This window comes from Hyaena hyaena, unplaced genomic scaffold (genome assembly GCF_003009895.1).
Source record: "Hyaena hyaena isolate Hyena2069 unplaced genomic scaffold, ASM300989v1 scaffold_374, whole genome shotgun sequence".
NCBI lineage: Eukaryota > Metazoa > Chordata > Mammalia > Carnivora > Hyaenidae > Hyaena > Hyaena hyaena.
The window spans coordinates 827,427-852,025 of record NW_024081007.1 but is presented as its reverse complement, the minus strand read 5'-3'; the positions used below and the strand labels follow the sequence as shown (position 1 = coordinate 852,025).

Here is a 24,599-nt window from a genome sequence, read left to right as displayed (position 1 = left end):
TGAAGCACTGTGCTCGTTATTCCTACCAGAAATCTCAGCTCCACAGAGAAGATATCTGCTTTCTGTAAAAGAGATCATCTTCCAGCCCCCATCCTGCCTCAGCTGCTTCCTAGCTAATCTTCCTACTTGATTTCCTCTGCAGCATTTACCACAATCTAAATAATTTCATGCACTTATTCATTTTCTGATTTGCTTCACAAGAACATGAGCTCAATAAAGGAAAGATAAGAAGTCAGTGTTATGTCCACTGTTGTATATACCTAGGGCAGTGACTAATATTGGGTACATACTCAAAACACACTTGTTGGGCCACCTGCGTGGCTCAGTTGGTTAAGCAGCCAACTTTGGCTCTGGTCATGATCTCATGGTTCGTGAGTTCGAGCCCCACGTGAGGCTCTGCACTGACAGCTCAAAGCCTGGAGCCTGCTTATAATTCTGTGTCTCCCTCTCTCTCTCCGCCCCTCCCCTACTTGTGTTCTGCCTCTCTCTCTCTCAAAAATAAATAAACATTAAAAAAAAATTAAATAGAAGCCTGTAGAAAATGGCTTCACATTGTACTCAGGCTTTTTTTTTTTTTAGGTTTAGTCTGTTTTTTATAGATAGAGAACTTTATTCTTAGAGGGAAATAAATGGATTTAGAAAGTGATTTCCAAATTTGGCCAATTATTAGAATCACCTTGACGATTAGTAAAATAAGGAGGGATGGGAAAGAATGAATGGCTTTGTAGACATAATAATTCACAGATACCTGTGAGACATTGAAACAGGCTTTTGGGCAAGGCAATTTAAAATCTGAGAGGATCGTGGTGGTGGTTGTTTTAAAGTAAACTCTGCACCCAAGGTGGAGAAGGCACTCACAACTCCAAGATCAAGAGTCATATGCTATACCTACCAACTGAGCCAGCCAGGTGGCCCTAAGAGTTCTAAGTTAGATAAAGATTTTGGAATTAAGGGCAAACAGCCCAAGTGAAGCTATATGTGTGGATTACATCAACTAATGAGAAGGTAGAGAGAACCTAGAGCAGAATCTTGGTGAACGCACTGACATTTAAATGAAGAGAGACAAAGAGAAACCAAGACAGGGGACTAAGTGGGAGTGGCTGGAGAGGGAAGAAGAAAATCACTGAGAGTTACAAGACACTGGACTGGTCAAAGGTGTCAATGTCAGAAGACTATACTTCAGGCTATGTTACAGATGCTCTGAAGATATTATCTAAATTTCAATGATTATCAAAGTCCACAGAATAGCCTTCTAAAAATATATAGAGTCAAAACTGCTGGGATGGAGCACATGACTGTATTTTTGAAAAGCTTCCTAGGTGATATAGGGTTTGAGAACCATTAATTTAAACTACTTCTCCCTAATCCAATAACAGAGAAAAATATTTAGAAGCACCACAAAGAGACCTTGAAAAGAAAAATCTGGGCAGAATGTCAGAATAATTTTGATAGTTTATGTTATAATCCCCCCTTGGGAAGAACTAAGGTAATTACCTAAATTTCCATAATTAGTCATTATAATGATGTCATAAAAATAAAGTCCACAGTAGAGAATATGTCATTTTCAAATACTACTCAAAAATTTTATTTATTATTATTTTTTAATATTTTTATTTATTTCTAGGAGAGATAGAGAGACAGCGCGAGCAGGAGAGGGTCAGAGAGAGAGGGAGACACAGACTGAAACAGGCTCCAGGCTCTGAGCTGGCAGTCAGCACAGAGCCTGACGCGGGGCTCAAACCCACGAACTGCAAGATCATGACCTAAGCGAAAGTCGGAGGCTTAACCGACTAAGCCCCTTAATACTACTCAAAAATTTTAGTAGTAGGTGCCCTAAATACTACTCAAAAATTTTAAAAGGTGGTAAAGAACATAAAGAACTAGAATTAAATAACTTAATTTATTACAAAGAATTTTTTCTCATAAATCTGTTTCATCCACATACATGACATTTTAGTGTATTCATCACTGGAGTAAGGAAAACTTTTAAAATCACTGTGAAAAAGAATGAGATTCAGGTAACAACCTGTGGTTCTGGGCCCTAAGGAAATCTTGTTCACACTAACAGGAATGTTGATTACACAACTGATCAGAAAAGGGAGTTGAAATTAAGCCTTCCTTTCATTTATCCAAACACAAGGAGGAAAGGAACCATTAACACACTTACTTTATAAACCCTTCATATGTCACAATTGGTCTGGGGGATTAATTAATCAAGAAATTCTTTCATTCCTTTTTCTACTCCTAAGTAAGTATAAATCACTGATCAACAATGAATAAAATGTGGAACTCTAATTCCATCTAATTAAAGTGTATTACTCTGAGAATCAAGTTCTTCTCCTAGCTAAGTCCAAGAGATTTTCGTTTAAGGAACAAGGGCACTTTTAACAGATTCTGGAACTCGACTTGCATAGTAGTTGTGATTGCGCAGTGTGGCCAGGACGCCTGCTGAGTTCATATGCTTCACCTCCTTGTTATACTGAAGGGCATTTCCATGGATATCGGTTAACTTGCCTACAGAAAAAAAATCAATATGACATTAGTGACAGACCACGTGGTTATGTTTCTAGTTATTTTTAAGCGCCTTTTACTTCCCTGTACAATAATATCGATTCATTTTGGATAAGATAGGAAAGATCATGAGTGATTATAAAGGTTAAGTTTTAATTCATTTAAATTTAAAACTATAGAGCAATTTTGACTAATTGAAAGAGAAGTTATTTTTTCTCCCCGATTAAAATTAGTTTCACTTAGCAGTTTTAATTTATATTTCTCAGTATCAATTTCTCTTATCCTGAGGTGATTACATTTCTTGCTGGTTCTATTCCAACACTACTATCCTCATTTTTAAAAGTGTTTTTTTTTTAATTCTACCATTGAATGTTAATACTTTATTTAATAAGAGTTTAAGTGAAGTATGTTCATCAAATATAACTGTGCTACATTACAGTTTCATTAAACACTATAAAGAGATGGGATTGTGATGAGTCTAACTTCCTTGTCATGTTATATACTAATGAGATATTAATAATATATTAGGAAAATTTATTAAAAAAATCAAGTGTTTCAAGAGTAGAAGGGAACTAATGTCATTAGAAATTGAAAAATCATCTTACTATGTATGTATTTGTAGTATATTTTCAGTCAGATTAAAAACAATTCTAACTCTATGATCTTAAGCACTAGTACTAAGATATTTACCAATATTGGTTTAAATGAAACTAAGTGAGATGAAGACAATGATAATGAATATTTTACATTTTAAGGGAAAAAAAAAACCCTAGAAGTATTAAAGCCGAAAATTATTAGAGCTTAATTAAATCAACCATATGTGGGCCACCTGGGTGGCTCAGTGGATTAAGCAGTCCACTTTGGCTCAGGTCATGGTTTGCGAGTTTGAGCCCCATGTCGGGGTCTGTGCTGACAGCTCAGAGCCCGGAGCCTGCTTTGGATTGTGTAGGTGTGTCTCTCTCTGCCCCTTCCCTATTCACACTCTGTCTCTCTCTCAAAAATAAATTTTAAAAAATTAAAAAAATAAATCAACTGTATGTAGGGGCACCTGGTTGACATAGTAGGTGAGTGTCCAACTCTTGATTTTGGCTCAGATCATGATCCCAGCATTGTGGGATCGAGCCCTGTGTCAATGTGGAGACTACTCAAGATTCTCTCTCTCTCCTTCTGCCTCCCTCTCCCCTGTTCTCATGTACCTCTAAAATTAAAAAAAATCAAATCAAATCAACTGTATGTGGATCAAAGTCCCAAATATGAACAATAACTAAAGAAAGAAATTGGCTGAAAAACCTATTTTCTATTTCTATGAAGTGTAGAGGTTGGACTGGCTAATCTCTAGGATTCCTTCTAGTTTTTATATCCAGAGTCTAGATAAAATAATATACTGAAAAATTGTATCTTAGTATAATATAAAAACTATAAACATTGTAATTCCCCAAAATAAAAGGGACTGACCTCCCACAGCATGTAAAATAACTTCTGGAGCACAAGTATCCCATTTCTTACATCCAGGACTTGCAAATACATAAGCAGAGGCTTTGCCTTCAATCAGCTGAATAATCTGTAAGGTTAGAGATAATAATTATCCATGGACCACGAAATGATTGAAGAATAAATAAGAGAAATCGCTTCCTATCAAGTATATTTCATCAGTTCCTCTGTCCAACTTAACTTAGGTTAAAGCCTTTAGCCGTTTAAATAATATGAGTATTAAGGAGAAATATATAGAATACAGAATAATATAGTGACCTGAGAGAGGGAAAAGTGGTTAAATAAGCTACAAGGAGTCTATCAGAACAGTCTTCATAGTCCTAGTCAGTTAAATTTAACTTTCTTTTTATTACATTGTTTCTCTCTTACTATAAAGCAATATGTTACATATTATAGAAAAATTAAGGTTTTTCGATCTTGTTGGGAAGTGACCATTATTACATAAAGGACAGAGAAATATCAAGTAGTGTGGCAATATATAAACTGTAGTTAAGTCCTAACAGACATGCAATGCTGACCGATGTAACAAATAGTTTAAGTGTCAGGAATCGTATGCATTGTGGTTTCTACTACCAAAATACGAATTTTTAAATTGTCATCTTAGTAACTCTTAAAATTCTCAAACAAAACAGAGGTCACTGATAGAAACTGCATGATTCTAAAGAGTAACCGCCATCAAACTTTAATTAGTTATTTACTTATTTTTTGGTTACACTGTCAAATAATCAGTACTATAAAATCCAGATTTCGAATATTCAGCTGAAGAGACTAGACTGAGAGAATGAGGCAATGAGAATGAGGAAAACCTCAGTGAACACAATGTAACCAATTCATTTCCTTATTATTATTCAAAAACGCCATCAAACTCGATTAAACCGTACTGGAGACTTTTAAGAAAATGGTTTTCCTTTCATTTAACAACTGTGTGTCAAGTCTTATTATGGGCCAGAACTATTTCAGGTATATTTTTTGAGGGAAGAAGGGCTGTAGCCTTCATTAGATTCTTAAAGAAGTCCCTGATATAAAAAAAAAAAAAGTGAATAACTGCCCAACAAGGTCTTTTTATAGGAGAGAAGGTAGGGAATGTGCAGGATGGGGACTTTGTTCCTAAGAAGAATGGTCCTCCTTGCGAATAAAAGATGTAAGGGGATTTTTGTGGTTATAAATGTAAGGGCAAAGAGAAATCACATCTGTCACTATTTACATTTGGTGAATACCAAAAAGACATTTTTACTTGGAAATGTTTTAGTTTTTTCCCCCAAATATTATTATATTTATGCCCCTATTTTCATCCTCTTACCAGTAAGCGCTTTTGAAAACTCTAAAAATAGTTGATCACTGCTTCCAAAGGGTGGATGAAGAAAAATTAATTCCACTCAGTTGAGTAAGTATTTATTATTCGCCTTCCCCATGCCTGGCACACGAGTGTGAAATGCACATGCACCAGGAACTATAGGCAGTCTAGTGTCACTAACTTCTGAGTTGGGGGATGTCATGAGAAAAGGCTGGGGTGTGTCCAAGGGCCAAGATATAGAGGAATTTACCTTCCATTTTCTAGGCTTGGATTTTCAATTGTTGTGCAGGGAGATGTCCAAGGGCTTGGGGCAAGGGAGTGATGGATGTAAGTTTTGCATTTTTAACTGCTCTGTGTTAATGTGAGGACGGGGACTGAACAGAGAGACCACTCAGAAGCTACTGTAAAGTCTGGGGTGAAGGATGATGATAGGATTCAAGTCGGGTGGGGGCAGTTAAGATGGACAAGAGGAGACATTAGGGAGGAATTAAGAAGATACAGAGGCTGTAGGAAGACAGGAGTTGTGGATGACTTTCAGGTGTCTGCCTGGAGCAGTTAGGAAAATGGAGGCAAATAGGAAATAAGAGGAAGACATGAGGGGCAGGAAGAAAAAGGAAAAGCTCCAAGTGGACATGCTGCCTTTGAGATACCTAAGGGTGTCACCATGATGATATCCAGGGGCAAGCAGAGGAGAAGAGATCAGGGCTAGGGATGCAGATCAAATTGTGTTCCATTTCACAATTTTCTCAGGAGGATGGGAGCCTAGATGAAAGAATGGGGGAAGCATCTAGGAAGGGCAGGCAGGCCCATCCTTGGAGTCCGCAGAAGAAAAGACTAGAAGTAACCCCAGAGAGTCTCGAGAACAGGAGGGCTGGCAAGAGGCACAGGATCTTATCCTGGAGGCTTCTATCAGCACCGAACACTCTTAGATAAAAAGGACTCAAACTAATTTTTTAAAAATTTCAAATGTTGCTGAAATATGCCTTTAATGGTCAGTTACAACCTCTAATTCCTTCTCCCCAGCTCTACTCTCACTTTTTTTTTTTTTAAAGCTTGGGATTTCTGTCAAAGACTCCACTGCATTTCAGTGGAATGGCAGGTGCTTCTATACCTTATTTCCTGCTCCTCCCACTCGTAGCACATCGTCCGGGTTCATGGCCGTCACACAGTCCATCACCAGCTTGCTGCCATGGGACCGGGTGGTCGTGATGATGTGTTTTCCAGCAGGCGCCTCTTTCAGCTGAAACCCAAAGGCACCTAAACCTAAAACTCCCCAGATTGTCCTCCCCAACACGGCATCTGGTCCTGCCTATATAAGCGAGTGAAAAAGCAAAGCTTGTAATTGTCTGGAGAAAAATGTCAGCCATAAATAGAATACTGAGTTATGTCAGCAGCATGGGTTTTTTTAAAATAAAACTATGATAATGTTATAAAGAACAAGAACAGTATCATCGACAATAAAATTTTCCTGAGATAATCAGCTGATTATTCTCTTGTTTTGGCTAATAATTGGGTTTAGGAGGTAACTGAAGGGGACTTAGGGTTACTCCTTGAAGTCCTCAGGCAAGGAAACATCCTATACTATCTTTTTCTCAACCAGCCAATGATCTCATTATTGTGTTTGAAAATAGCTGTCTGCAAGGTACCGAAGTCCCTGGGGAAATGAAACACCATGTATCGATCACTACTTTTCATCATCCAACGGACAGCAAGGGTCTTGTTACTATGGGAATAGGTAACAGTGATGATGTATTTTGCTGCTGCAGAGACAGGGCAACTGAATATGCCGGTACTGAAGAGCAGCCACAGATAATGGGGTCAGGGTTAACATCGTTACTGACAGCTGTGGTGGTAAAATGGCAATGATAATGCAACCTTAGCCTCTGTATTTTCCGTTGCGGAGCTCAAAGAATTTTCCAACACCTCGTTTTACATTTCATACAGAAAAACAAACTGCATCTCATGGAAAGTGAAACTGATGCATAAAATCATTAGCACATTATGTTAATATACTGAACATATACCATAGACGTACAGACATATATTTTACTGAATTCTAAGCAAGTACCAGGCACTATACTGAGTGCTTTACATGTATTATCTCATTTAATCCCCAAGAAACTCCATGAAGCAGGTATTATCATGCTTGCCTTACAGATGAGAAAACTGAGATGTGGAATCGTTAAGTAACCTGACCAAGGACTCCAGGAAGCTCATAAGCAAACTCAGGCTCATCTGTATTCAAAGCTGATATTCTTCACCACTAAACTATACTGCCACATTTGATTTGTCAAAATGCTTTCAAACACATCATCTTATTTGTCCATTGGCAGCACCCTGAGTGCTGTTGCCGTGAAATATGCTTATGTTGCAGGTTGCACTCCGTGGGAAGCAGACTCTGAATTAGGGAGGGTGTCTTTACAGAGTACTTTTGGGATCAACGCCTGTGTAAGGGAGGGAAGAAAGCATGCGTGGGCAGAGGGAGAAACCGAGCTGTGATGCAGATCCAACAACAGCCTCAGCTGATGAGCCCTGAAGCTAAAACGGCCCTCAGCTTAGCAGAAATTGGAAGGAAATACCAGGCATTAACGCTCATGCGCTAATCAGTCATTGGAAATGGACTGCCTTGAGAAAGGACGTGTCACTGGGTGAGGCAGCTCTTTGCGGGTGAGAATGCTTGACGGTGCTGCCTGCTGAAGGCTGTCTGCTCATAGCTCTCCCTGCAAGTGGGGCAACAAAGGAACCAAAGAACAAGTGCTTGGTGCTCAATATATGTTCACGTGCTTCCTCCGTGTTTTATAGATTCTTGAGTTTACACTAGAGTCTTAGAACCTGAAAGGTACAGATGGGCTCTGGTGCTCATTGGGTTTTAGCTTGATTGCTGAAATAAATCTCATGCTCTCAAGAAACCTATTTACCAATTCAGCTCTCCATTTATTCTGAAAAAGAAAGGAAAGCATACTAAAGAGTAGACATGGGGATTCCGGTTCCTAAAAGGTCACATTCGCTCCACAAATGAGTATGTAGGCAAAGAGGATGTGACCAAGGAATCTGGCACCTGAGTGCAGTAAACGCAATCCCATGAGGCAGCCAGTGAGCCTTCCCCTGTGCTCCTGATCTCTCCCGTCTCTCTCCTTCAAAAGCACCACACCAACTTTCTGGGCATAACAAAGGCTTCACAATGGTTAATGACAATTCATAATGGTTAAGAAGCTATCTCAGACGTAAAGGCCAATTAGGTTTCTTTGCATGAAGCCACACTGCTTCAAGTGCTTACCAGCTTCAGTATCTGTTAGAAGTAATAACTAAAGTTCAAATTGGTGGTCTTCTATCTGGCTCAAGAAAGCAATATAGAGTAATGGTAAGAGCCTGGACCTCGGTTTCAGGATCCAGATCTTGTCCATGACAGGCAAGTTACTTGCTTCAGTTTCCTCTTCTTTAAAACAAGGATAAAGGTTTCCTTACAGGACTGTGGTATTACATGAGATAATGCATGTGAATCTTGAGTCTGGCAGCACACAGTAAGCTCTTGATACACGTTAGCTATAATTATTATTACACTGAGGATTTTTTAAAATTGAATATCCAGCCTTGAATCCCATCAACATAGCGAGGCAACTTTTCCACTTGCTGCAACAAATTTTAAGGCATAAGCAAGCGTGAAGGACGAGAGGAAAAAGAGAATACACGAGGGGCTGTGGAGAAGAGAGGGGTAGCAGTGGGAGCGGCAGAACAGTAGGAAACGAACAGGCACGTGGGAGGGACAATGGCCACCTGGCATCACACGTCGCTTGCCTTGTTTTCTACCTACTAGTGGAGCCCATACCCTATTTTTCTCACCTTTGCTTCATTCCCGTGTTCCCTTAACTTCTGCTTTTCATTGTTCTGTGGAAAATGAATACAAGTTTTCTAATCTCAGAAAGAAGTGATGGAAACTATTAATAACCCCTAAGCACTGTGACAATCTTTTGATGTAAGGTGCCGTGCATTTCAACATCATCTGTGAACTAAATGCTCCTCTTTTAAGTAATGGTATTAACTTAAAGTTTACATAAAAGCCACAAATTTGCATCTGCATATAGTATTGTATAAACGTTAAAGTCATGTTTAAAAAATTAAAGACACTTAAGCAATTCAGTATGAGAGATGTGCTCAATACCGCAGAACTCTTTTGGCTAAATAATTTTAAGAAGCACATAATTATAAGTAAAAAGTTATAATCATATATATGAAAAACAAATTTATCTTAGAAGCAAAGATTAATCCTGCTCTTAAATTCAAATTAGGAATTCAGAAGTTAATAGTCTCCACTCTGTTTACTTTAATTCTCCAATGTTCTATCAAGGTGACAGTAATGCAAATACCGCAACTATTTTATTTCAACAATTTCCTTTAACATTTAATGTGATTTCATGGTATATTTCTTTTTTTTTTTTTTAGGTTTTTTTATGTTAATTTTTATTTTTGAGAGAGAGAGAGAGAGACAGAGACAGAGCATTAGCTTGGGAGGGACACAGATAGGGAGACACAGAATCTGAGGCAGGCTTCAGGCTCTGAGCTGTCAGCCCAGAGCCCGATGCAGGGCTTGAACTCACGAACTGTCATATCATGACCTGAGCCGAAATTGGGTGCTTTACCGACTGAGCCACCCAGATGCCCCTCATGGCATATTTCTGTCGTGGAATTATGTTAGTCTCTTGCTTCTAAGGAAGGCAATTTCTCGGGAGCATAATATAAAGTCAAAGCAGATTAGAGAGACAAAATAAGAGAAATGAGTGCAAGAGCATAGCTAGTTCTATTACCAATGCTGACTGTGATTTAGGGGTTATAGAGTATTACCTGGAAAACAACATGGCTAGCATCTTTTCTTGGCTGAAATGGTTCATTTCTTCAATATGCTTCAAGAACCACCTGTAAATCAGGTGTCTCAATAACCAAGCTAATCAAGAACCATGTCAGTAATTCCCAAACTTTGGCATTCAAATACTAAGACACACATAAACAAAGTATATGTAATTTACATAGCATCTCTCTGTAAACACAAATACGTACATATACATTCCTGGTATCAGAGCCCTGAGGGTTCTGATTCAATAGGTCCAGGGTATGACCTGGGAATCTGAATTTTGTTGACCTCCCTAATAACTGCATGGGCAGTGCAATTAGAAATCACTGGATTAGATGACATCAGGAATCATAAAACACTATAATTATCTAATAAGATACTTTTATATCATTGATAATAATACCTGGTAGTTGTAATATGGCTGATTAATGACTCCTGCTATGGCTTTTCCTTCGTAAGCAATTCCAATAAGAACAGTCACATTGTCAAGAAGACCTATGAGGAAGAAATGAGTATCAATTATATAACTTTCTCATCTTACAATGCATCATCAGCACATCAATTGCTCCAAGTTATTTTGGGAAGAAAGGTAAGAAATTTGTAATGATTCATCCACGATCAATCCTACTTCTGGTAAAAATGCACAAATTATAAGAGACAGCTGGCCAGAGACAGAAGAAGGATCTATGGCCACTTAACTGAATCGATAGGCATGGTCTCATTACCACAATTTGTAAACCAATTGGATACACCAGCCATAACTCCACAGCCATTACTGTCAAATTCCTACACCCTTCTGCCACCATCCATGTCGGTCCTGCCTGCTGCATCACTCTCTGTTCCAGGATTACTGTCCACATCTCCATTTCAAGTCTCTAAGGCAAGGTTTCTCCAAGCGGGGTCTGTGCATTGTCAAGCAGCTTCAGAATTAACTGGCATGGTTTTGTTTTGTTTTGTTTTTAAAGTAAGCTTGATGCCCAACGTAGGGCTCAAACTTACAACCCTGAAATCAAGAGTCGCATGCTCTACCGACTTAGCCTGCTAGTACCCCTATAACTGGCATAATTTTTAACACTGATTCTCAGGGTCCTTCCCAGAGCCAGTGAATCAAAATCTCTGGAGATAGGGTTCAAGATCTAAACAATTTATCTGGGTGTTCTTACAGATACTAAGCTGTCTAGAGCTTCTCTACTTCTCAACAGATCATACATACATAGATGTGCATACATACTGTGTGGCAACTCTTTATAGATATGTCACACCCAATGACAGAGAAATCTTTTTCTAATAATTACAAAAAATCTTCTTTTTCTTAAGGCATAAAACGGAGAACCAATATCAGAAAACCCATGAGGATCTTTGTTTCAAAAATAAAACTCTAAGCTTATGTATGCTATGCTCCTAAAACATACAACTTCAGAGCGTGGTCTTTTTACTTTAATGCTGTCCATTTTATTTTAATTTGCTACTTTCTAGGTTTTCTCACTAGGCAATTTGAGAAACGAGAAATATTGTACTATGTTTCCAAACTCATCTTTTTTTTTTTTTTTTTTGTAAATTTTAAGTTTACTGATTTATTTTGAGAGAGACAGCAAATGGGGGAAAGGCAGAGAGAGGGAGACACATGCTCTGAAGCAGGCTCCCTTGCTGTCAGCGCAGAGCCTGACACGGGGCTTGAACTCAGGAACCATGATATCACGACCTCAGCCGAGGTTGGACTCTTAACCGCTTAACCGACTGAGCCGACTGAGCCACCCAGGCGCCCCTCCAAATTCATCTTTAAAGGTGAGGCTGTGAGTGAGAAGGCGGCTCACACGTGAGGGGAGGGTGAGCGGAAGGGCATGGGAGGGCAGAGGCGGCAGAGCGCAGCAGTGCAGCTGGGCTTTTCATTGTTTTCTAGCCCAGCAGAGCTGGGGTTCAGTGTTGTCCCTTTGGTGACACGGGTTTAGTGGCAGCTGTCCTCACGTGGGGGACGTTAGAACTGTACAGCTGGTAGAGAGTTGGGGGGGTTGGTATTTGAAGGGGATGAACTTTCTCCCTCTCTGTCTCGATGTTCACTGATAGACAATAACAGTTAGCGAGCATGCGCACAAATACAGCTTCAGGGCACGGACATAAGCTATGATACCAGGTTTTCATGCAGCAGATGAAATAGTAAGTGTTGCCAATTAAATATCATACACTAGACTTATTGCTATCGGAAACAAATACCAAAAAGACACTAACCTTCAGTATATTCCTTGGTCCCATCCAGAGGGTCAACCCAGACCACAAGCTAAAAGAAAAAGAGACAGAGAGAAATAGCCAAATTAGGCAGACAACATTTTAAAAATAGGGTTAAGTAGATTAAAAATACTTTTTTTCATTTTTAAAATTATATTATGAATTGCTTAAGCTAATGTCATCAGTTTTGTGATACTAAAAAACCTTAATGTTTTGCAATCACGGAAAAAGTCCATTTAAATTAGAGAAAAGTCTGATTTAAGAATTTTAGGTTTTTTTTTTTTTTTTTTTTAACATTTATTTACCTTTGAGAGATAGCACAAACTATCTCTCAGAGAGAGGAGGCACAGTATCTGAAGCAGGCTCCAGGCTCGAAGCTGTCAGCACAGAGCCCGATGTGGGCTCAAACCCAGGAACCGTGAGACCATGACCTGAGCCAAAGATGGATGCTTAACCGACTGAGCCATCAAGGCTCCCCTAATTTAATAATTTTAAATATGCGGGGCTCCTGGGTGGCTCAGTTGGTTAAGCGTCCAACTCTTGATTTCAGCACACATCATAATCCCAGGGTTGTGGGACCAAGCCCTGCTTTAGGCTCTGCCCTAAGTGTGGAGCTTGCTTAAGGTTATCTCTCTTTGCCCCTCTCCCTAACTCACACACTCTCAAACAAAGAATTTTAAATATGAAATGCTTAACTAATATATTTGTTGTCACCTGAACACTAAATACAATGCTATGAACACACTGAGCTCTATGTGGTAATACATGGAAAACAATGTGTGGCTGGTACTCACTTTGACATATAATGCTGATTAAAAAAAATAATGACAGTCTGACTTTAACTTAAGGATACCATTTATGTACAGCAAAGAAAAATGAATGGTTTATAAACTGATGGTACACTAAAAAAAAAAAGAAAGAAAGACCTTTTCCTTGGGATTTTAATGTGATTCAGGATATGCACCACTACCCACTAGAATTATAATGCTTGATGTGACTTTGTGAATGAGGCATATTTCTGATGAAACACACCATATTTCATTTTCTTTCTATCCTCCAAGCCACAGAGCAAAGTGCCTTACTCATAGTAGATATTTGATGAATAGATGTTAAACAAATCAAAATAAGTAAGCAAGGTGATTTTTATGGCCTTGTAAACCTTTAAGGTACTGATCTATTTCATCTTCTTCCAGCCCCAATTACCAATGAAATGTTTTACCCAAATCTAACAAATTAGATGCTCTTCCTGTATTTTTAATAACAGTTTTAGAATAGAGAAGACACCAATAAGATAAGAAACTAAACCCTAAATTAATAGCTCATACATCCCATATGGTTGCCTGATACTTCTATGCTGGCCCTGAAAGATTTCAAGTTCCTGGTTGCCCCTATTTTATATCTACCAACTTCTTAACATTACTGGCAAGTTTTATTTACTACAGCAAAAACGTGAAGGTTGACCAAGAATTAAATAATGAGGGGTGCCTGGGTGGCTTAGTCGGTTAAGCGTCCGACTTTCGCTTAGGTCATGATCTCGCGGTTTGTGGGTTCGAGCCCCGCGTTGGGCTCTGTGCTGACTGCCAGCTCAGAGCCTGGAGCCTATTTCAGAGTCTGTATCTCCCTCTCTCTCTGGCCCTCCCCTGCTCACGCTGTCTCTCTCTCTCTCTCCTAGAAATAAATAAAAATATTTAAAAAAAAAAGAATTAAATAATGATACATATCATACATCTTCCTCTTTAATGGCGCTATACTGTGATGGGCACGGCTGCTTCAGTATCTCCTCCCACTGACCATCTTCAATCAGCTCTTGATCTACTTCTTCAGAAGGCAGATCCTAAAGTGGAGAACATGGATGGTTACTGAAGCTATCTGGTGTTTACAGAGCATCCTCTGTCTTCATAACAGAAGAAATGCAACATCATGGTTCACTAGGCCTTCCTGTTTACCCTTTGCGTTTAGAGTTTAACTCCGTAGAAAATAAAGCAAATCAAATAAAACCGCAAAAATGACCATACACGGCTGATCAAAGTTGGCTACAAAATATCCCATCTTCGTTATCCTGAACAGTTAAAAAAATAAAAAAAGAATATCTAAGTGCTATAAACTTATTTAATACTCAAGTAAAGTGGCTCTGACATCAGATACCTCTCTCTCAAACACAGGGGAGGCAAACTCCATCAGTTTCACAGTGTTATAGTCTTTGGGGAAGTGTACGAGTAAGCCTAATTTTAAACAAAAAAACAAGATCAGAAACAACAAAATCCATTTTATTCCAAAGTTCTAGAACTCTTCCCATCTTATAGTTTGCATGCTGGATAGGAACACTATCTTCTATGGTCAAGAAGTGAGATATCTGCCTAGACATGGACCAAAATATTTTATAATCAGACATTTCCTTCAAGTCCAAGGAATATGACCAATTATTTTGGTGTTAAAACACCAGATACAACACTTGAAATAATAATAGTGGTATATATATCATTAAAGTCGCAATTATAAGTCCATATGGGAAACAGTCATTAAAAAAATACTGTATCCCTGACAAGTCTTACCTCTTCCCCTATAATTGTTAGTTTGGGGAATTTCCGTGCCAGTGAAGAGCATATGCTCATCTGTGCCAATCGGTCAGCTTTGGTCTGCAGGTCTGTGGGGCAGGTCTGCAACAAAGAATGTAAATTTCAGCAGAACTAATATGAAGTTGTCCTCTGATTCTTAATGCATGAGTGTCTATATCATTTAAATTACACTGTCTGCTTTTAGATTCACGGAACTGAACACTAAATGAATCAACTAGTTTCCCAGTTTGGTTTTTCTCATAGGATTTATAGTGGTTAAAGTTTGGAAAGGAGCTTTTAGATTATTCGACCATTTTCTCCCCCAGTTGAGAAATTGCCTTCAAAAGATCTCTACATAAATCTTTTACTTAAAAAGATGAAGAGACAGGAAATTCATAACTTTTCAAGACAGTCAGAGCTAAAAACTTTATCTTTAGCTCTTTGAAAGGTATTCCTTACACAGATGCTTCTATAACTTCTACTCACTAATCTTCTGCTAATCTACTGACCTACTTTCCTAATAATTCAACAGGTTCTCAGGATGATAGAAAGAATTCCTTTTTTTCAAATATAAAAAATATGAAAGTGAATAGCAATAATATTTGATATATGTGAGTTACATATTTCTACAATATTTTCACGCAAGCCATATGACAGATAGTCGTTCTAGTGAAAGACGGTGGAAAACCTGGCAGTTGACAGCCACAGCCTCTTTTGTTAGTTTGCTTTCGCAGAATTATGAAATGTTGCAATTTACATATGCCTGGTTAGGTGGGTTTATGGATTGTATTACTTTAAATAGCAGAAACTGTATAATACTTTTGAGTGAGACAATGAATGATCATGAAAATCAAAAACTCTTATGCCACACTGAAGTCTGCTGACTATCTCAGTACGAAGTACTTTTCTGTAGAATACAGTGCCACAAAGACAAAGATCTTTGTTTTATTTCCTAAAGAATTGTCTGGCACACGGTAGCTGCTCTAGAAACATCTGCTGAAACTTTTTAAAAGAATTGCTAAATCTGAAGATGACAGAGCAATCAAGTCTAGAGATTGCTCTCTAGAGAAAAGAAGGCACACTGATGGATGGCCATTAAGTATATGAGGAAAGCTAATCCCAATTCCTTTCTTCTCCAGGATATTATTTCCTGCTTTTTCAACTGACATAGTGCCAGACCTCATCATTCTGAATACTTTGTGTGACAAATTTAATTCTGCCCTTCCTCTTTTAAATGAGGTGTCAACAAGTGGATAGAAAGTACTATAAGTGTCTGACCAATAAAGAAGACAGTGAGATTATTACCTTTTTCCTAATTTGAATACTGTTTTTCCATTACTCCTGAGCTACAGGCTACAATGTGGTACATCTACTATACTCACTACATAAAATCAATTTTTTTAAAAAATTTTTCTAATGTTTTATTTATTTCTGAGAGAGAGAGAAGCACAGCGTGAGCAGGGGAGGGGCAGAGAGAGAGAGGGAGACACAGAATCCGAAGCAGGCTCCAGGCTCTGAGCTAGCTGTCAGCACAGAGCCCGATGCGGGGCTCGAACCCACGAACCATGAGATCGTGACCTGAGCCGAAGTCAGACGCTTAACCGACTTAGCCACCCAGGCGCCCCAAAATCAATTTAAAAATAAATGATGCTATAAAGAAACTATGTGGAAAAAATGATTATAAGTATTGGCAGTGATGGGTAACTTTTCTTTACTTTTTGCTATTTTTCTTCATTTCCTGTTTTTCATAACAGTAAAAAAAACTTTATTAAAAAGACATTAGCAGCCTTCTGAAAAGTTGCTGAGTTGCATTGCTGATTTATCACTGAGTATGTATGTCGTCACCTAACCCTCTTTTTTGAACAAATATAAATTAGATTTATTCTTATTCCTTGAACATAAATACTTTGGGACCTTAAGATTATTCCCAGTATAATATCCTGTTAGACTTGGGCCTCTTTTCTCAGTGCTTGTAACTTTTTGAATACTTATTCTGTGATCTGATATATTAACTAACCAACATATTAACTACTCTCCCCAGGTTCATTTTATTGATAAATTTGGTAAGTATGATTTCTTATTTTTTAATGTTTATTTATTTTTGCGATAGCATGAATGCACACCAGCGGGAGAGGGGTAGAGAGATAGATGGAGAGAGAGAATCCCAAGCAGGCTCCACGCTGTCAGTGCAGAGCTTCATGTGGGGCTCGAACTCACAAACTGCAAGATTATGACCTGAGCCGAAATCAAGAGTCAGAGACTTAACCAACTGAGCCACCCCGGCACTCCTGATAAGTATGATTTCTATGTCCTCCTCTTCCACAACATTTTTCAGAAGATGCGTTCAATGAATTTTTAAAACTATATTTAAGTTAATCATTAAAGAGAAAAAGACAGAGTCAGAAGCAGAGTCCTGTGATCTATCAGCAATGATCTTTTCTTGGTTAACATGAAGCATGAATTAAAGTGAAATGTTTGGGGGGCACCTGTGTGGCTCAGTTGGTTAGGTGTCCAACTTTGGCTCTGGTCATGGTCTCTCGGTTCATGGATTCAAGCCCTGTGAGCCCCACATCAGGCTCTCTGCTGTCGGCAGAGGGCCCACTGCGGATCCTCTGTCCCTCTCTCTCTCTGCCCCTCCACCCTCTCAAAAAATATAAATAAATATGGGGCGCCTGGGTGGCTCAGTCGGTTAAGTGTCCGACTTTGGCTCAGGTCACGATCTCACGGTTTGTGGGCTCGAGCCCCACGTCAGGTTCTGTGCTGACAGCTCAGAGCCTGGAGCCTGCTTCAGATTCTGTGTCTCCCTCTCTCTCTGACCCTCCCCTGCTCTCTCACACACACACACACACACACACTCTCTCTCTCTCTCTCTCTCTCTCTCAGAAATAAATAAAACATTAAAAATATTTTTTAATTAAAAAATTTAAAAATAAATAAATAAAATAATCTTCAAGGAACAAAAATAAAGTTGGTATGAAAGGTAATGAGACTTTCAGTACCTTCTCCACAATACCCAGGTCTCCTTCAGCAAGAACACATCTGACTATGGTTCCTGCCTTTTGAGCAACAGAATACGCTGAGGCCACCAGCCGCATCAACACAGTATGACTGGAAGCCATGATAAGCCCTAGGGGGAAATTAAGAGAAAGTTGTATTATTTTTGAAGCCAACTACAGGTTTTAGTTACTAGAATTCAATTCAATAGATATTTATTGAGTGCCTAACTGTGTAGATTCTTTAATAAATATTTACTAAAAGAGATTTGGAAAAACTTCCATTTCAGCATTGATTCTTTCAATAAATTATATAGTATTCTCTCTCTCTGCAGATGGTACATTTTGAAGCATGGGGTAAACTGGCCCAGGCCTATGAGTGTGTGAAAAAGTTGTATGTATGAGGTGTATGTATGCACACGCAAAGGCCGTGGAAGGTGCCTCAGAGACTAATAATATAACATCTGCCACCAAGGAGCTAATATTTTGGTGAGCTGAGGATAAAATATTATAACCTAAAGCCTTTAACATAAAATTAGTGAGTGCCAAGAGAAGTATGGACAGCGTAAGGGATGTGGATGGATGCGTGCAACCATTAAAAAGAGGAGGGATTGCATGTAATTACAATTAGTTCCTAAAAAACACAGACTATTCCATTAAAGAGTAAATAATATTTCAGCTGCTGGTTACTTACTTCCATCATCATCAGTTGCCAAATAAAGAAAACAAACAACATAATTAATTGGGGTAAAGTAATGAGTGTCAGAATAGCCCCCAGCCCAAGGAAAAATACAGGGGAAAAAACAGCCTGTAGGATAAAGTATATTCCTCTTTGAAAACACAAATACAAATCCTGCGACTTTAGTGACTGTTCTGAGTCTGCGATGCACCACCCAGAATCCCTTCAGGGCTGAGGGACATTTCCCCAGCTGTTGAGAGAGCCACCAACATATAGCCCTTATCTGCCACCTTTCTTTGGAAATTTATCTGCTGAGATGAGTCATTTCATCTGAAACTGGTCAACAGTGAGGACGGGTTTAAAGGCCACTCCACACTCCAACTGGGTGCCACCCTACCTCTGGGGGGTCATCCGAGCTTCTGAATGCCCAACACAGTTGGGTGACAGAGACCTTGGCTGAGACTGCGTCATGGCCCAACTCCCCACCCCCCCCCACCCCCCGCCAAGTGATCTTAAGAACACTCCCTAATAAACCTCTTGGACTTTATCTCTGTCTCAGAGTGCTTACAGGGAACATCTGATGTACCCCCCCCCCCAATCAAATCAGGTCAACCTTATTTCAATGCAATAAAGGAACACAACACAGAAAAGACATTATAAACCTCAATTCAGCAACAGCCATCATCCTACCACCAATTTCTGACTGCATGTTTGATTGGATGGGGCTTTCATGCTCTTTTTTACATCTTTTTCCCGTCATCCACATTCTATTCACAGGGATTATGAACGTAATTGAGACAAAATACAAGTGAAGTATTTGAAACCCTTCAGAAGGAGAACAGAATTGAATTTGAAGGTAATGAATACCATATTGTGACCAGTAGCTGTCCAGAATTAAGATGAAAGTAAAACAAATTCCTCTGTATTTAAATCCTGTTTATCTTATTATAACATAATCAGGCTACAATCATTTTCTTGGCGTGCTAGGTACTACATGTGGGAAAACTGCTCATGAAAATTACTCTTTCAGGAACACTCAAATAGAAAACAAGTGAAATAATTCAGCAAATACTTTGTTGACCTAACCTCTACTCCCTGATTATCCATGACCAGCTACATATCTGATTTATTCTACATTGGAAAAGGTAGTCTTCAGGCGCCAAATGTCTTAACCACTGAGGATATTTTAGTATGTGTTGGTATGCTCATTCAGTCCCCATCTTCTATAAAATGACATTTATAACGGCAAATCATTTTCCCTCACTGTGTGGTGGTGTTCTAACTTTTCAAAATATCATTTACCTTTGAGCCAATTAAGTAATCATTTCAGGCTTAACAGGCTTCATATCTAACTAAACCACTTCCCTTTATGTTTGCCAAGTCCAAGTATTTTCTCATAATAAGTTTTCAGGCTTTGTCTTTTTACTACATTCCTCATAAAATGTGTATTGTATGCACTGTCATTTAAAGCTAATATCAGTTTCATAAGAATATAATAGTTGGGTTTGGTTTTTATTTTTTGGTTTATTTTTGGTGGGAGAGAGAGAGAGAGAATGAGCAAGGGAGACACAGAGAGAGGGGGACAAAGGATCCAAAGTGGGTTCTGCGCTGACAACAGCAAGCCCCACTCCAACTCAGGAACCCTGAGATCAAGACCTGAGCCGAAGTCCGATGCTTAACCAACTTAGCCATCCAGGTACACCCTAGGTTTGATTTTTAAAGAGATCCTGCAAATCACTTCTAGTGGGCAAATAAAATAGTCCAACCAATTTCTTTGAAATACTTTGATTCAAACATAATTAGTAATATTATTATCCCCGTCTAATATTTTTCTTACATATTTCTTAAATGAAAACAATTTTCGCCCTTAATATAAAGAAAGGGAATCTAATCATATTATCAAAACACATCTGTAAAAGAGGTTCCTTTTTAATTGTGTCTCCGCCCAAAACCCAAAAGAGAATCACCTGTTGGAGAATCACCTGTGGATGCTACCGGGGCGCCAGAACAGGTCTGAAAAGCTACCTGCAAGTTGCTAACTTCCTGATAGCAGGTCAAATTACACACACTGTACTTCCTTCTCGACCAGTTTTATGCCTTCTGGGTCCTAAAACACCACCTTTTGTGAACACCTCTTTCTGAAAGCTTACTCAAAAACAGCATAAGGTAGGTAAAGGCACAGCGCTAGAGCTGATTGCCAGTGTTTAAATCCTGGCTCTGACATATGCCAGCTGTGTGATCTTTGGAAAACAGCTTAAATTTTCTGTGCCTCAAGCTGTAAAATGGAGCAAACAATATAGGCTATAGCATGGGGTTGTTATTATTATATGAGTAGTGCATGCAAAGCACCTATAACAGTTCCTGGTAAAAAGGTAAGCACTAAATAATACTGGCCAACCATTATTGTAATAATTGTCCTCATTACTGGCCATGCTGCAGAGACATCAGGGCAAAACAATTCCTATAAACTTCTGCAACATTATTTTGACCCTAGGGATGTAATGCGATAACCAATACGACCCTAAATCACAGGAGAGATTCTTTTTTATAACATTCCGAGATTGAGGCTAAGAGTATGTATTAAAAAAGGTTGCATGCCACTTAAGGCTATCAACCCAACACCCCACCCTTTAAGAAATCTTTACAGCTGCCAATAGGGCTAATTTGGAAGGATAAAAACGGGAATCAAATGATCCATTTCCTTTGATAGCCTGGGAGAAGTACTTTGTATTGGTATAAAGGTGGTGAGCACATGAGGGTTAGGATTCAAAAATGAATGACGAGGGGCGCCTGGTTGGCATGGGTTAAGCATCCCACTTTGGCTAAGGTCATGATCTTGTAGTCCATGAGTTCGGCCCCGTGTTGGGCTCTGTGCCAATAGCTCAGAGCCTGGAGCCTGCTTCAGATCCCCTGTCTCCCCCCCCCGCCCCTCCCCTCCTTCTGCTCTGTCTCGAAAAAATACTAACATTAAAAAAATTTTTTTTAATGAATGATGAGTTCCCAATCAAAATACAAAGATTATTTTGAAACCTGATCAAATGATGCTAAGGTTCAAAGTCATCTAGAAAAATAAAAATATGAGCACAACAGAGCACCCGGGTGACTCAGTCAGTTAAGCGTCGACTTTTGGCTCAGGTCATGATCTCGTGGTCTGTGAGTTCCAGCCCCGTGTCAGGCTCTGTACTGACAGCTCAGAGCCTGGAGCCTACCTCGGATTCTGTGTCTCCCTCTCTCTCTGCCCCCTCCTGCTTGCACTGTCTCTCTCTCTCTCAAAAATAAATAAACATTAAAAAAAAAAAAAGAGCAGATACACTCCTTACCAGTTATCAAAGTATGATATAAAACCATAGTAATTAAACAGTTTAGTCCCAGACAGAATTAAATTCCAGAAATAGATCCAAACACACTACAGGTGGTATTTCAAAGCACAAGGGAAAGTTAATTGTGCAAATAATGGCAAGAACAATTGTTAATCTTTTTGAAAGTTAAAACTTTCTGCATTCTTTGTATCAAATATATACTCCAGATAAGTGCACGATTTTACAAGTAAAGAATGAACCACACAACCATGAGAATAAAACTGTATTAAATATTTTATAAATTTGGTAAAGCACTTTTAAACATGAGAAAAACTAAGAATCTATAAAAGCACATATTGACAAATTTGCATTAAAATGAAAATGTCTATGTAACCAAATTACCACAAAGCAGATGACTGACAAAATGAGAGAAAAAAAATCTGTATTACATCCTAGACATCTGAGCTAATTTTGGTTACATAAAGGGCTTTTTACATCAGCATGTTAAAGATAAATAATCCCCTAGAAAAATGAACAAAGGACACAATCTATTCCTAGAAAAAGAAAAGCAACGGCCATTAGTTAATTACATGAAATGCTCAACCTCTCTATGAAAGAAATGCAAATTAAAACAGGGAAAGCTGATTATTGATGTGTAAGACTGGCACGGATAAATATGCCCAATGTGGGCTAGCCTGTGAGGGAACATCCTCCTGAAGCACTGTTAGCAAGGCTGCAAAGTGATTAAAACCTCTTAGGATGGTTTTGAAAAGCTTACTAAAAATAAAATGTACACATCTTTTGAACTAGCAACTATATTTTCAGAAAACCTGAATAAATCAAGCAAGTTTCTAAGTATGTAGCAAAGACAGTAGGAAGAATGTGTGTTGATTTAAGGAAATTTAATTTTAGGCGTAAGGAAGTCTCTCCACTGTCCAGGTTTGCCTTGTTATTTCTACAATATATAGCTGTGAAAAGACCCTAGAGCACGAAACTAAACGCACCGATGAACAGTTACATCGCTGACACTCAAGAATCTAGGTCCGGGGCGCCAGGGTGGCTTAGTCGGTTAAGCTTCCGACTTTCGCTTGGGTCATGATCTCGCGGTTCGTGGGTTCGAGCCCCGCGTTGGGCTCTGTGCTGACTGCCAGCTCAGAGCCTGGAGCCTGTTTCAGTCTGTGACTCCCTCTCTCTATGACCCTCGCCTGCTCACGCTGTCTCTCTCTCTCTCTCTCTCCTAGAAATAAATAAAAACATTAAAAAAAATAAAAAATAAAAAAAAGAATCTAGGTCCGAAATTGGAATGCCTGGAGAGGCAATCTGATTCACGCAATCTTTTTTCTTTCTTTCACAAATCCCCGAAATCTCCTTATATCTGTGCAATGCGGTGGATTTAGGGGAGCAATCAACGGCTCAGATCTGCCCGAGGCCCTTGCTCTGATTCGCAGAGGAGAAACTTACGGTGACGAGCCTGGAACAAGGCTAGACGAAAGACACTTGGAAGGGTGACAACAGCAACTGAAAGCTATCAAGCAACAGGTCCCTCGCGGCGGCCAGCTCCGGGCCGACAGGTCGCGTACTGGCGGATGCGGGACAAACTCGCCGCAGCCGCTGAGCCTGCGGGAAAGTCGGCGCAGGCGCAGAGCAGCCACTCCCACGCCCGCCCGAGGCCCCGGAAGACGCCGTTTCTCCGTGTTTTCCCAGAACTTCCCGCCGGCGCGTGTTGCCTCGCGTCACAGCGAGAGGTGTGTCTGCTTTTTAAGATTCCTTCTGATTTCAGGGGACGTCCAGTCCATTTTGTACATATGGTTCGCTCTTCAAATGTTCGTTGGGTGGTGATGTCACCCTGCGGCAGCCGGCGACTGCCTGGCCTTGAACCCCAGCTGTCCGACGAGTGGCTTCCGGAGGTCCACGCTCTCTGTAGCGTTTACCTTTTTTTTTTTTCCCTTCAAACATTTATGAGATTTTAAAAAACGAAATGTTTATTCACTTTTGTGAGAGAGGGGGGCAGAGGATCCAAAGCGGGCTTAGCTGAGCCTGATGCCTGCGGACTCACCAACCGTGAGGTCCTGACCTGAGCCAGAGTCACCCAGGTGCCCCAGCATTTATGAAATTCTTGAAGGGGTCTGTGACCGTTTCATATGCCCGTCAGTAAACTCTTTTCCTGGACAGATGTTCCTTCTTAATGATTTGGGGGTGGTTTTTGTTTGTTTTGGGGGCACTGAAGGAAACCTGTTTACGGTTTTTATTGCACTGACATAAAAACAAGCAAAACCAAAAATTCCCTGTTTATTCATTTATGCTTTCACTATGTATTTAAGGAGCACACTCGTTGTGCCTCCCTGTGTTTATGTTTGCGTGTGGAGGAAGATAGGCAATGAAAACAGCAGAGTGAATAGGCCATGTTTTTTTTCAATTTTAAAAAGCAGGGCACGGTGATTATGATATAATAAATAACATACAATAAGATGCCAAAGTTAATAGCAAACATATCAGTTACAACAATAAATGTAAATTGCTTAAACTCATCCATTTAAAGACAAATTTTCCAATTGATTGGAAAACCAAAAACTATATTGTTAGAGTACAATTCAGGACAAGAACACCTATCAAAGGGAACAGTCATTTTGTATTGTTAAAGACATCTTTTATATGAATAAAGGTACTACTTTATTTTTAAGTTAGATAAGTAACCCATGACATTCTCA

At 39.3% G+C, this 24,599-nt stretch overlaps 1 protein-coding gene across 3 annotated transcripts; it reads right to left on the bottom strand.

Annotated features, from left to right (window-relative positions):
* Positions 1–1,881: 1,881 nt before the first annotated feature.
* Positions 1,882–23,537, bottom strand: BPNT1 (3'(2'), 5'-bisphosphate nucleotidase 1). 3 transcript variants are annotated; one of them, XM_039250612.1, is made up of 10 exons: positions 23,353–23,537; positions 17,920–18,047; positions 14,918–15,022; positions 14,092–14,199; positions 12,369–12,417; positions 10,546–10,637; positions 9,137–9,181; positions 6,408–6,605; positions 3,967–4,072; positions 1,882–2,514 (listed from the first exon to the last, which is right to left on the bottom strand). In XM_039250612.1, exons 2-10 carry the CDS (start codon positions 18,037–18,039, stop codon positions 2,366–2,368), a joined length of 972 nt encoding a protein of 323 aa, XP_039106543.1. In that variant the 5' UTR covers positions 18,040–18,047; positions 23,353–23,537; the 3' UTR covers positions 1,882–2,365. The 3 variants fall into 3 exon arrangements, with proteins under 3 accessions (XP_039106543.1, XP_039106544.1, XP_039106545.1); XM_039250613.1 differs by lacking the exon at positions 23,353–23,537 and adding an exon at positions 20,560–20,578; XM_039250614.1 differs by lacking the exon at positions 9,137–9,181 and having other exon boundaries at positions 23,353–23,535.
* Positions 23,538–24,599: the final 1,062 nt, after the last annotated feature.

Coding starts and splice junctions, on each gene's coding strand:
- BPNT1 (XM_039250612.1), bottom strand. CDS start 18,039: ATGGCTTCCAGTCATACTGTGTTGATGCGGCTGGTGGCCTCAGCGTAT. Junction 9,182..10,545: donor AGCCATATTACAACTACCAG/GTATTATTATCA, acceptor CATTTTCCACAG/AACAATGAAAAGCAGAAGTT. Junction 4,073..6,407: donor TGGGAGGAGCAGGAAATAAG/GTATAGAAGCAC, acceptor CTAACCTTACAG/ATTATTCAGCTGATTGAAGG.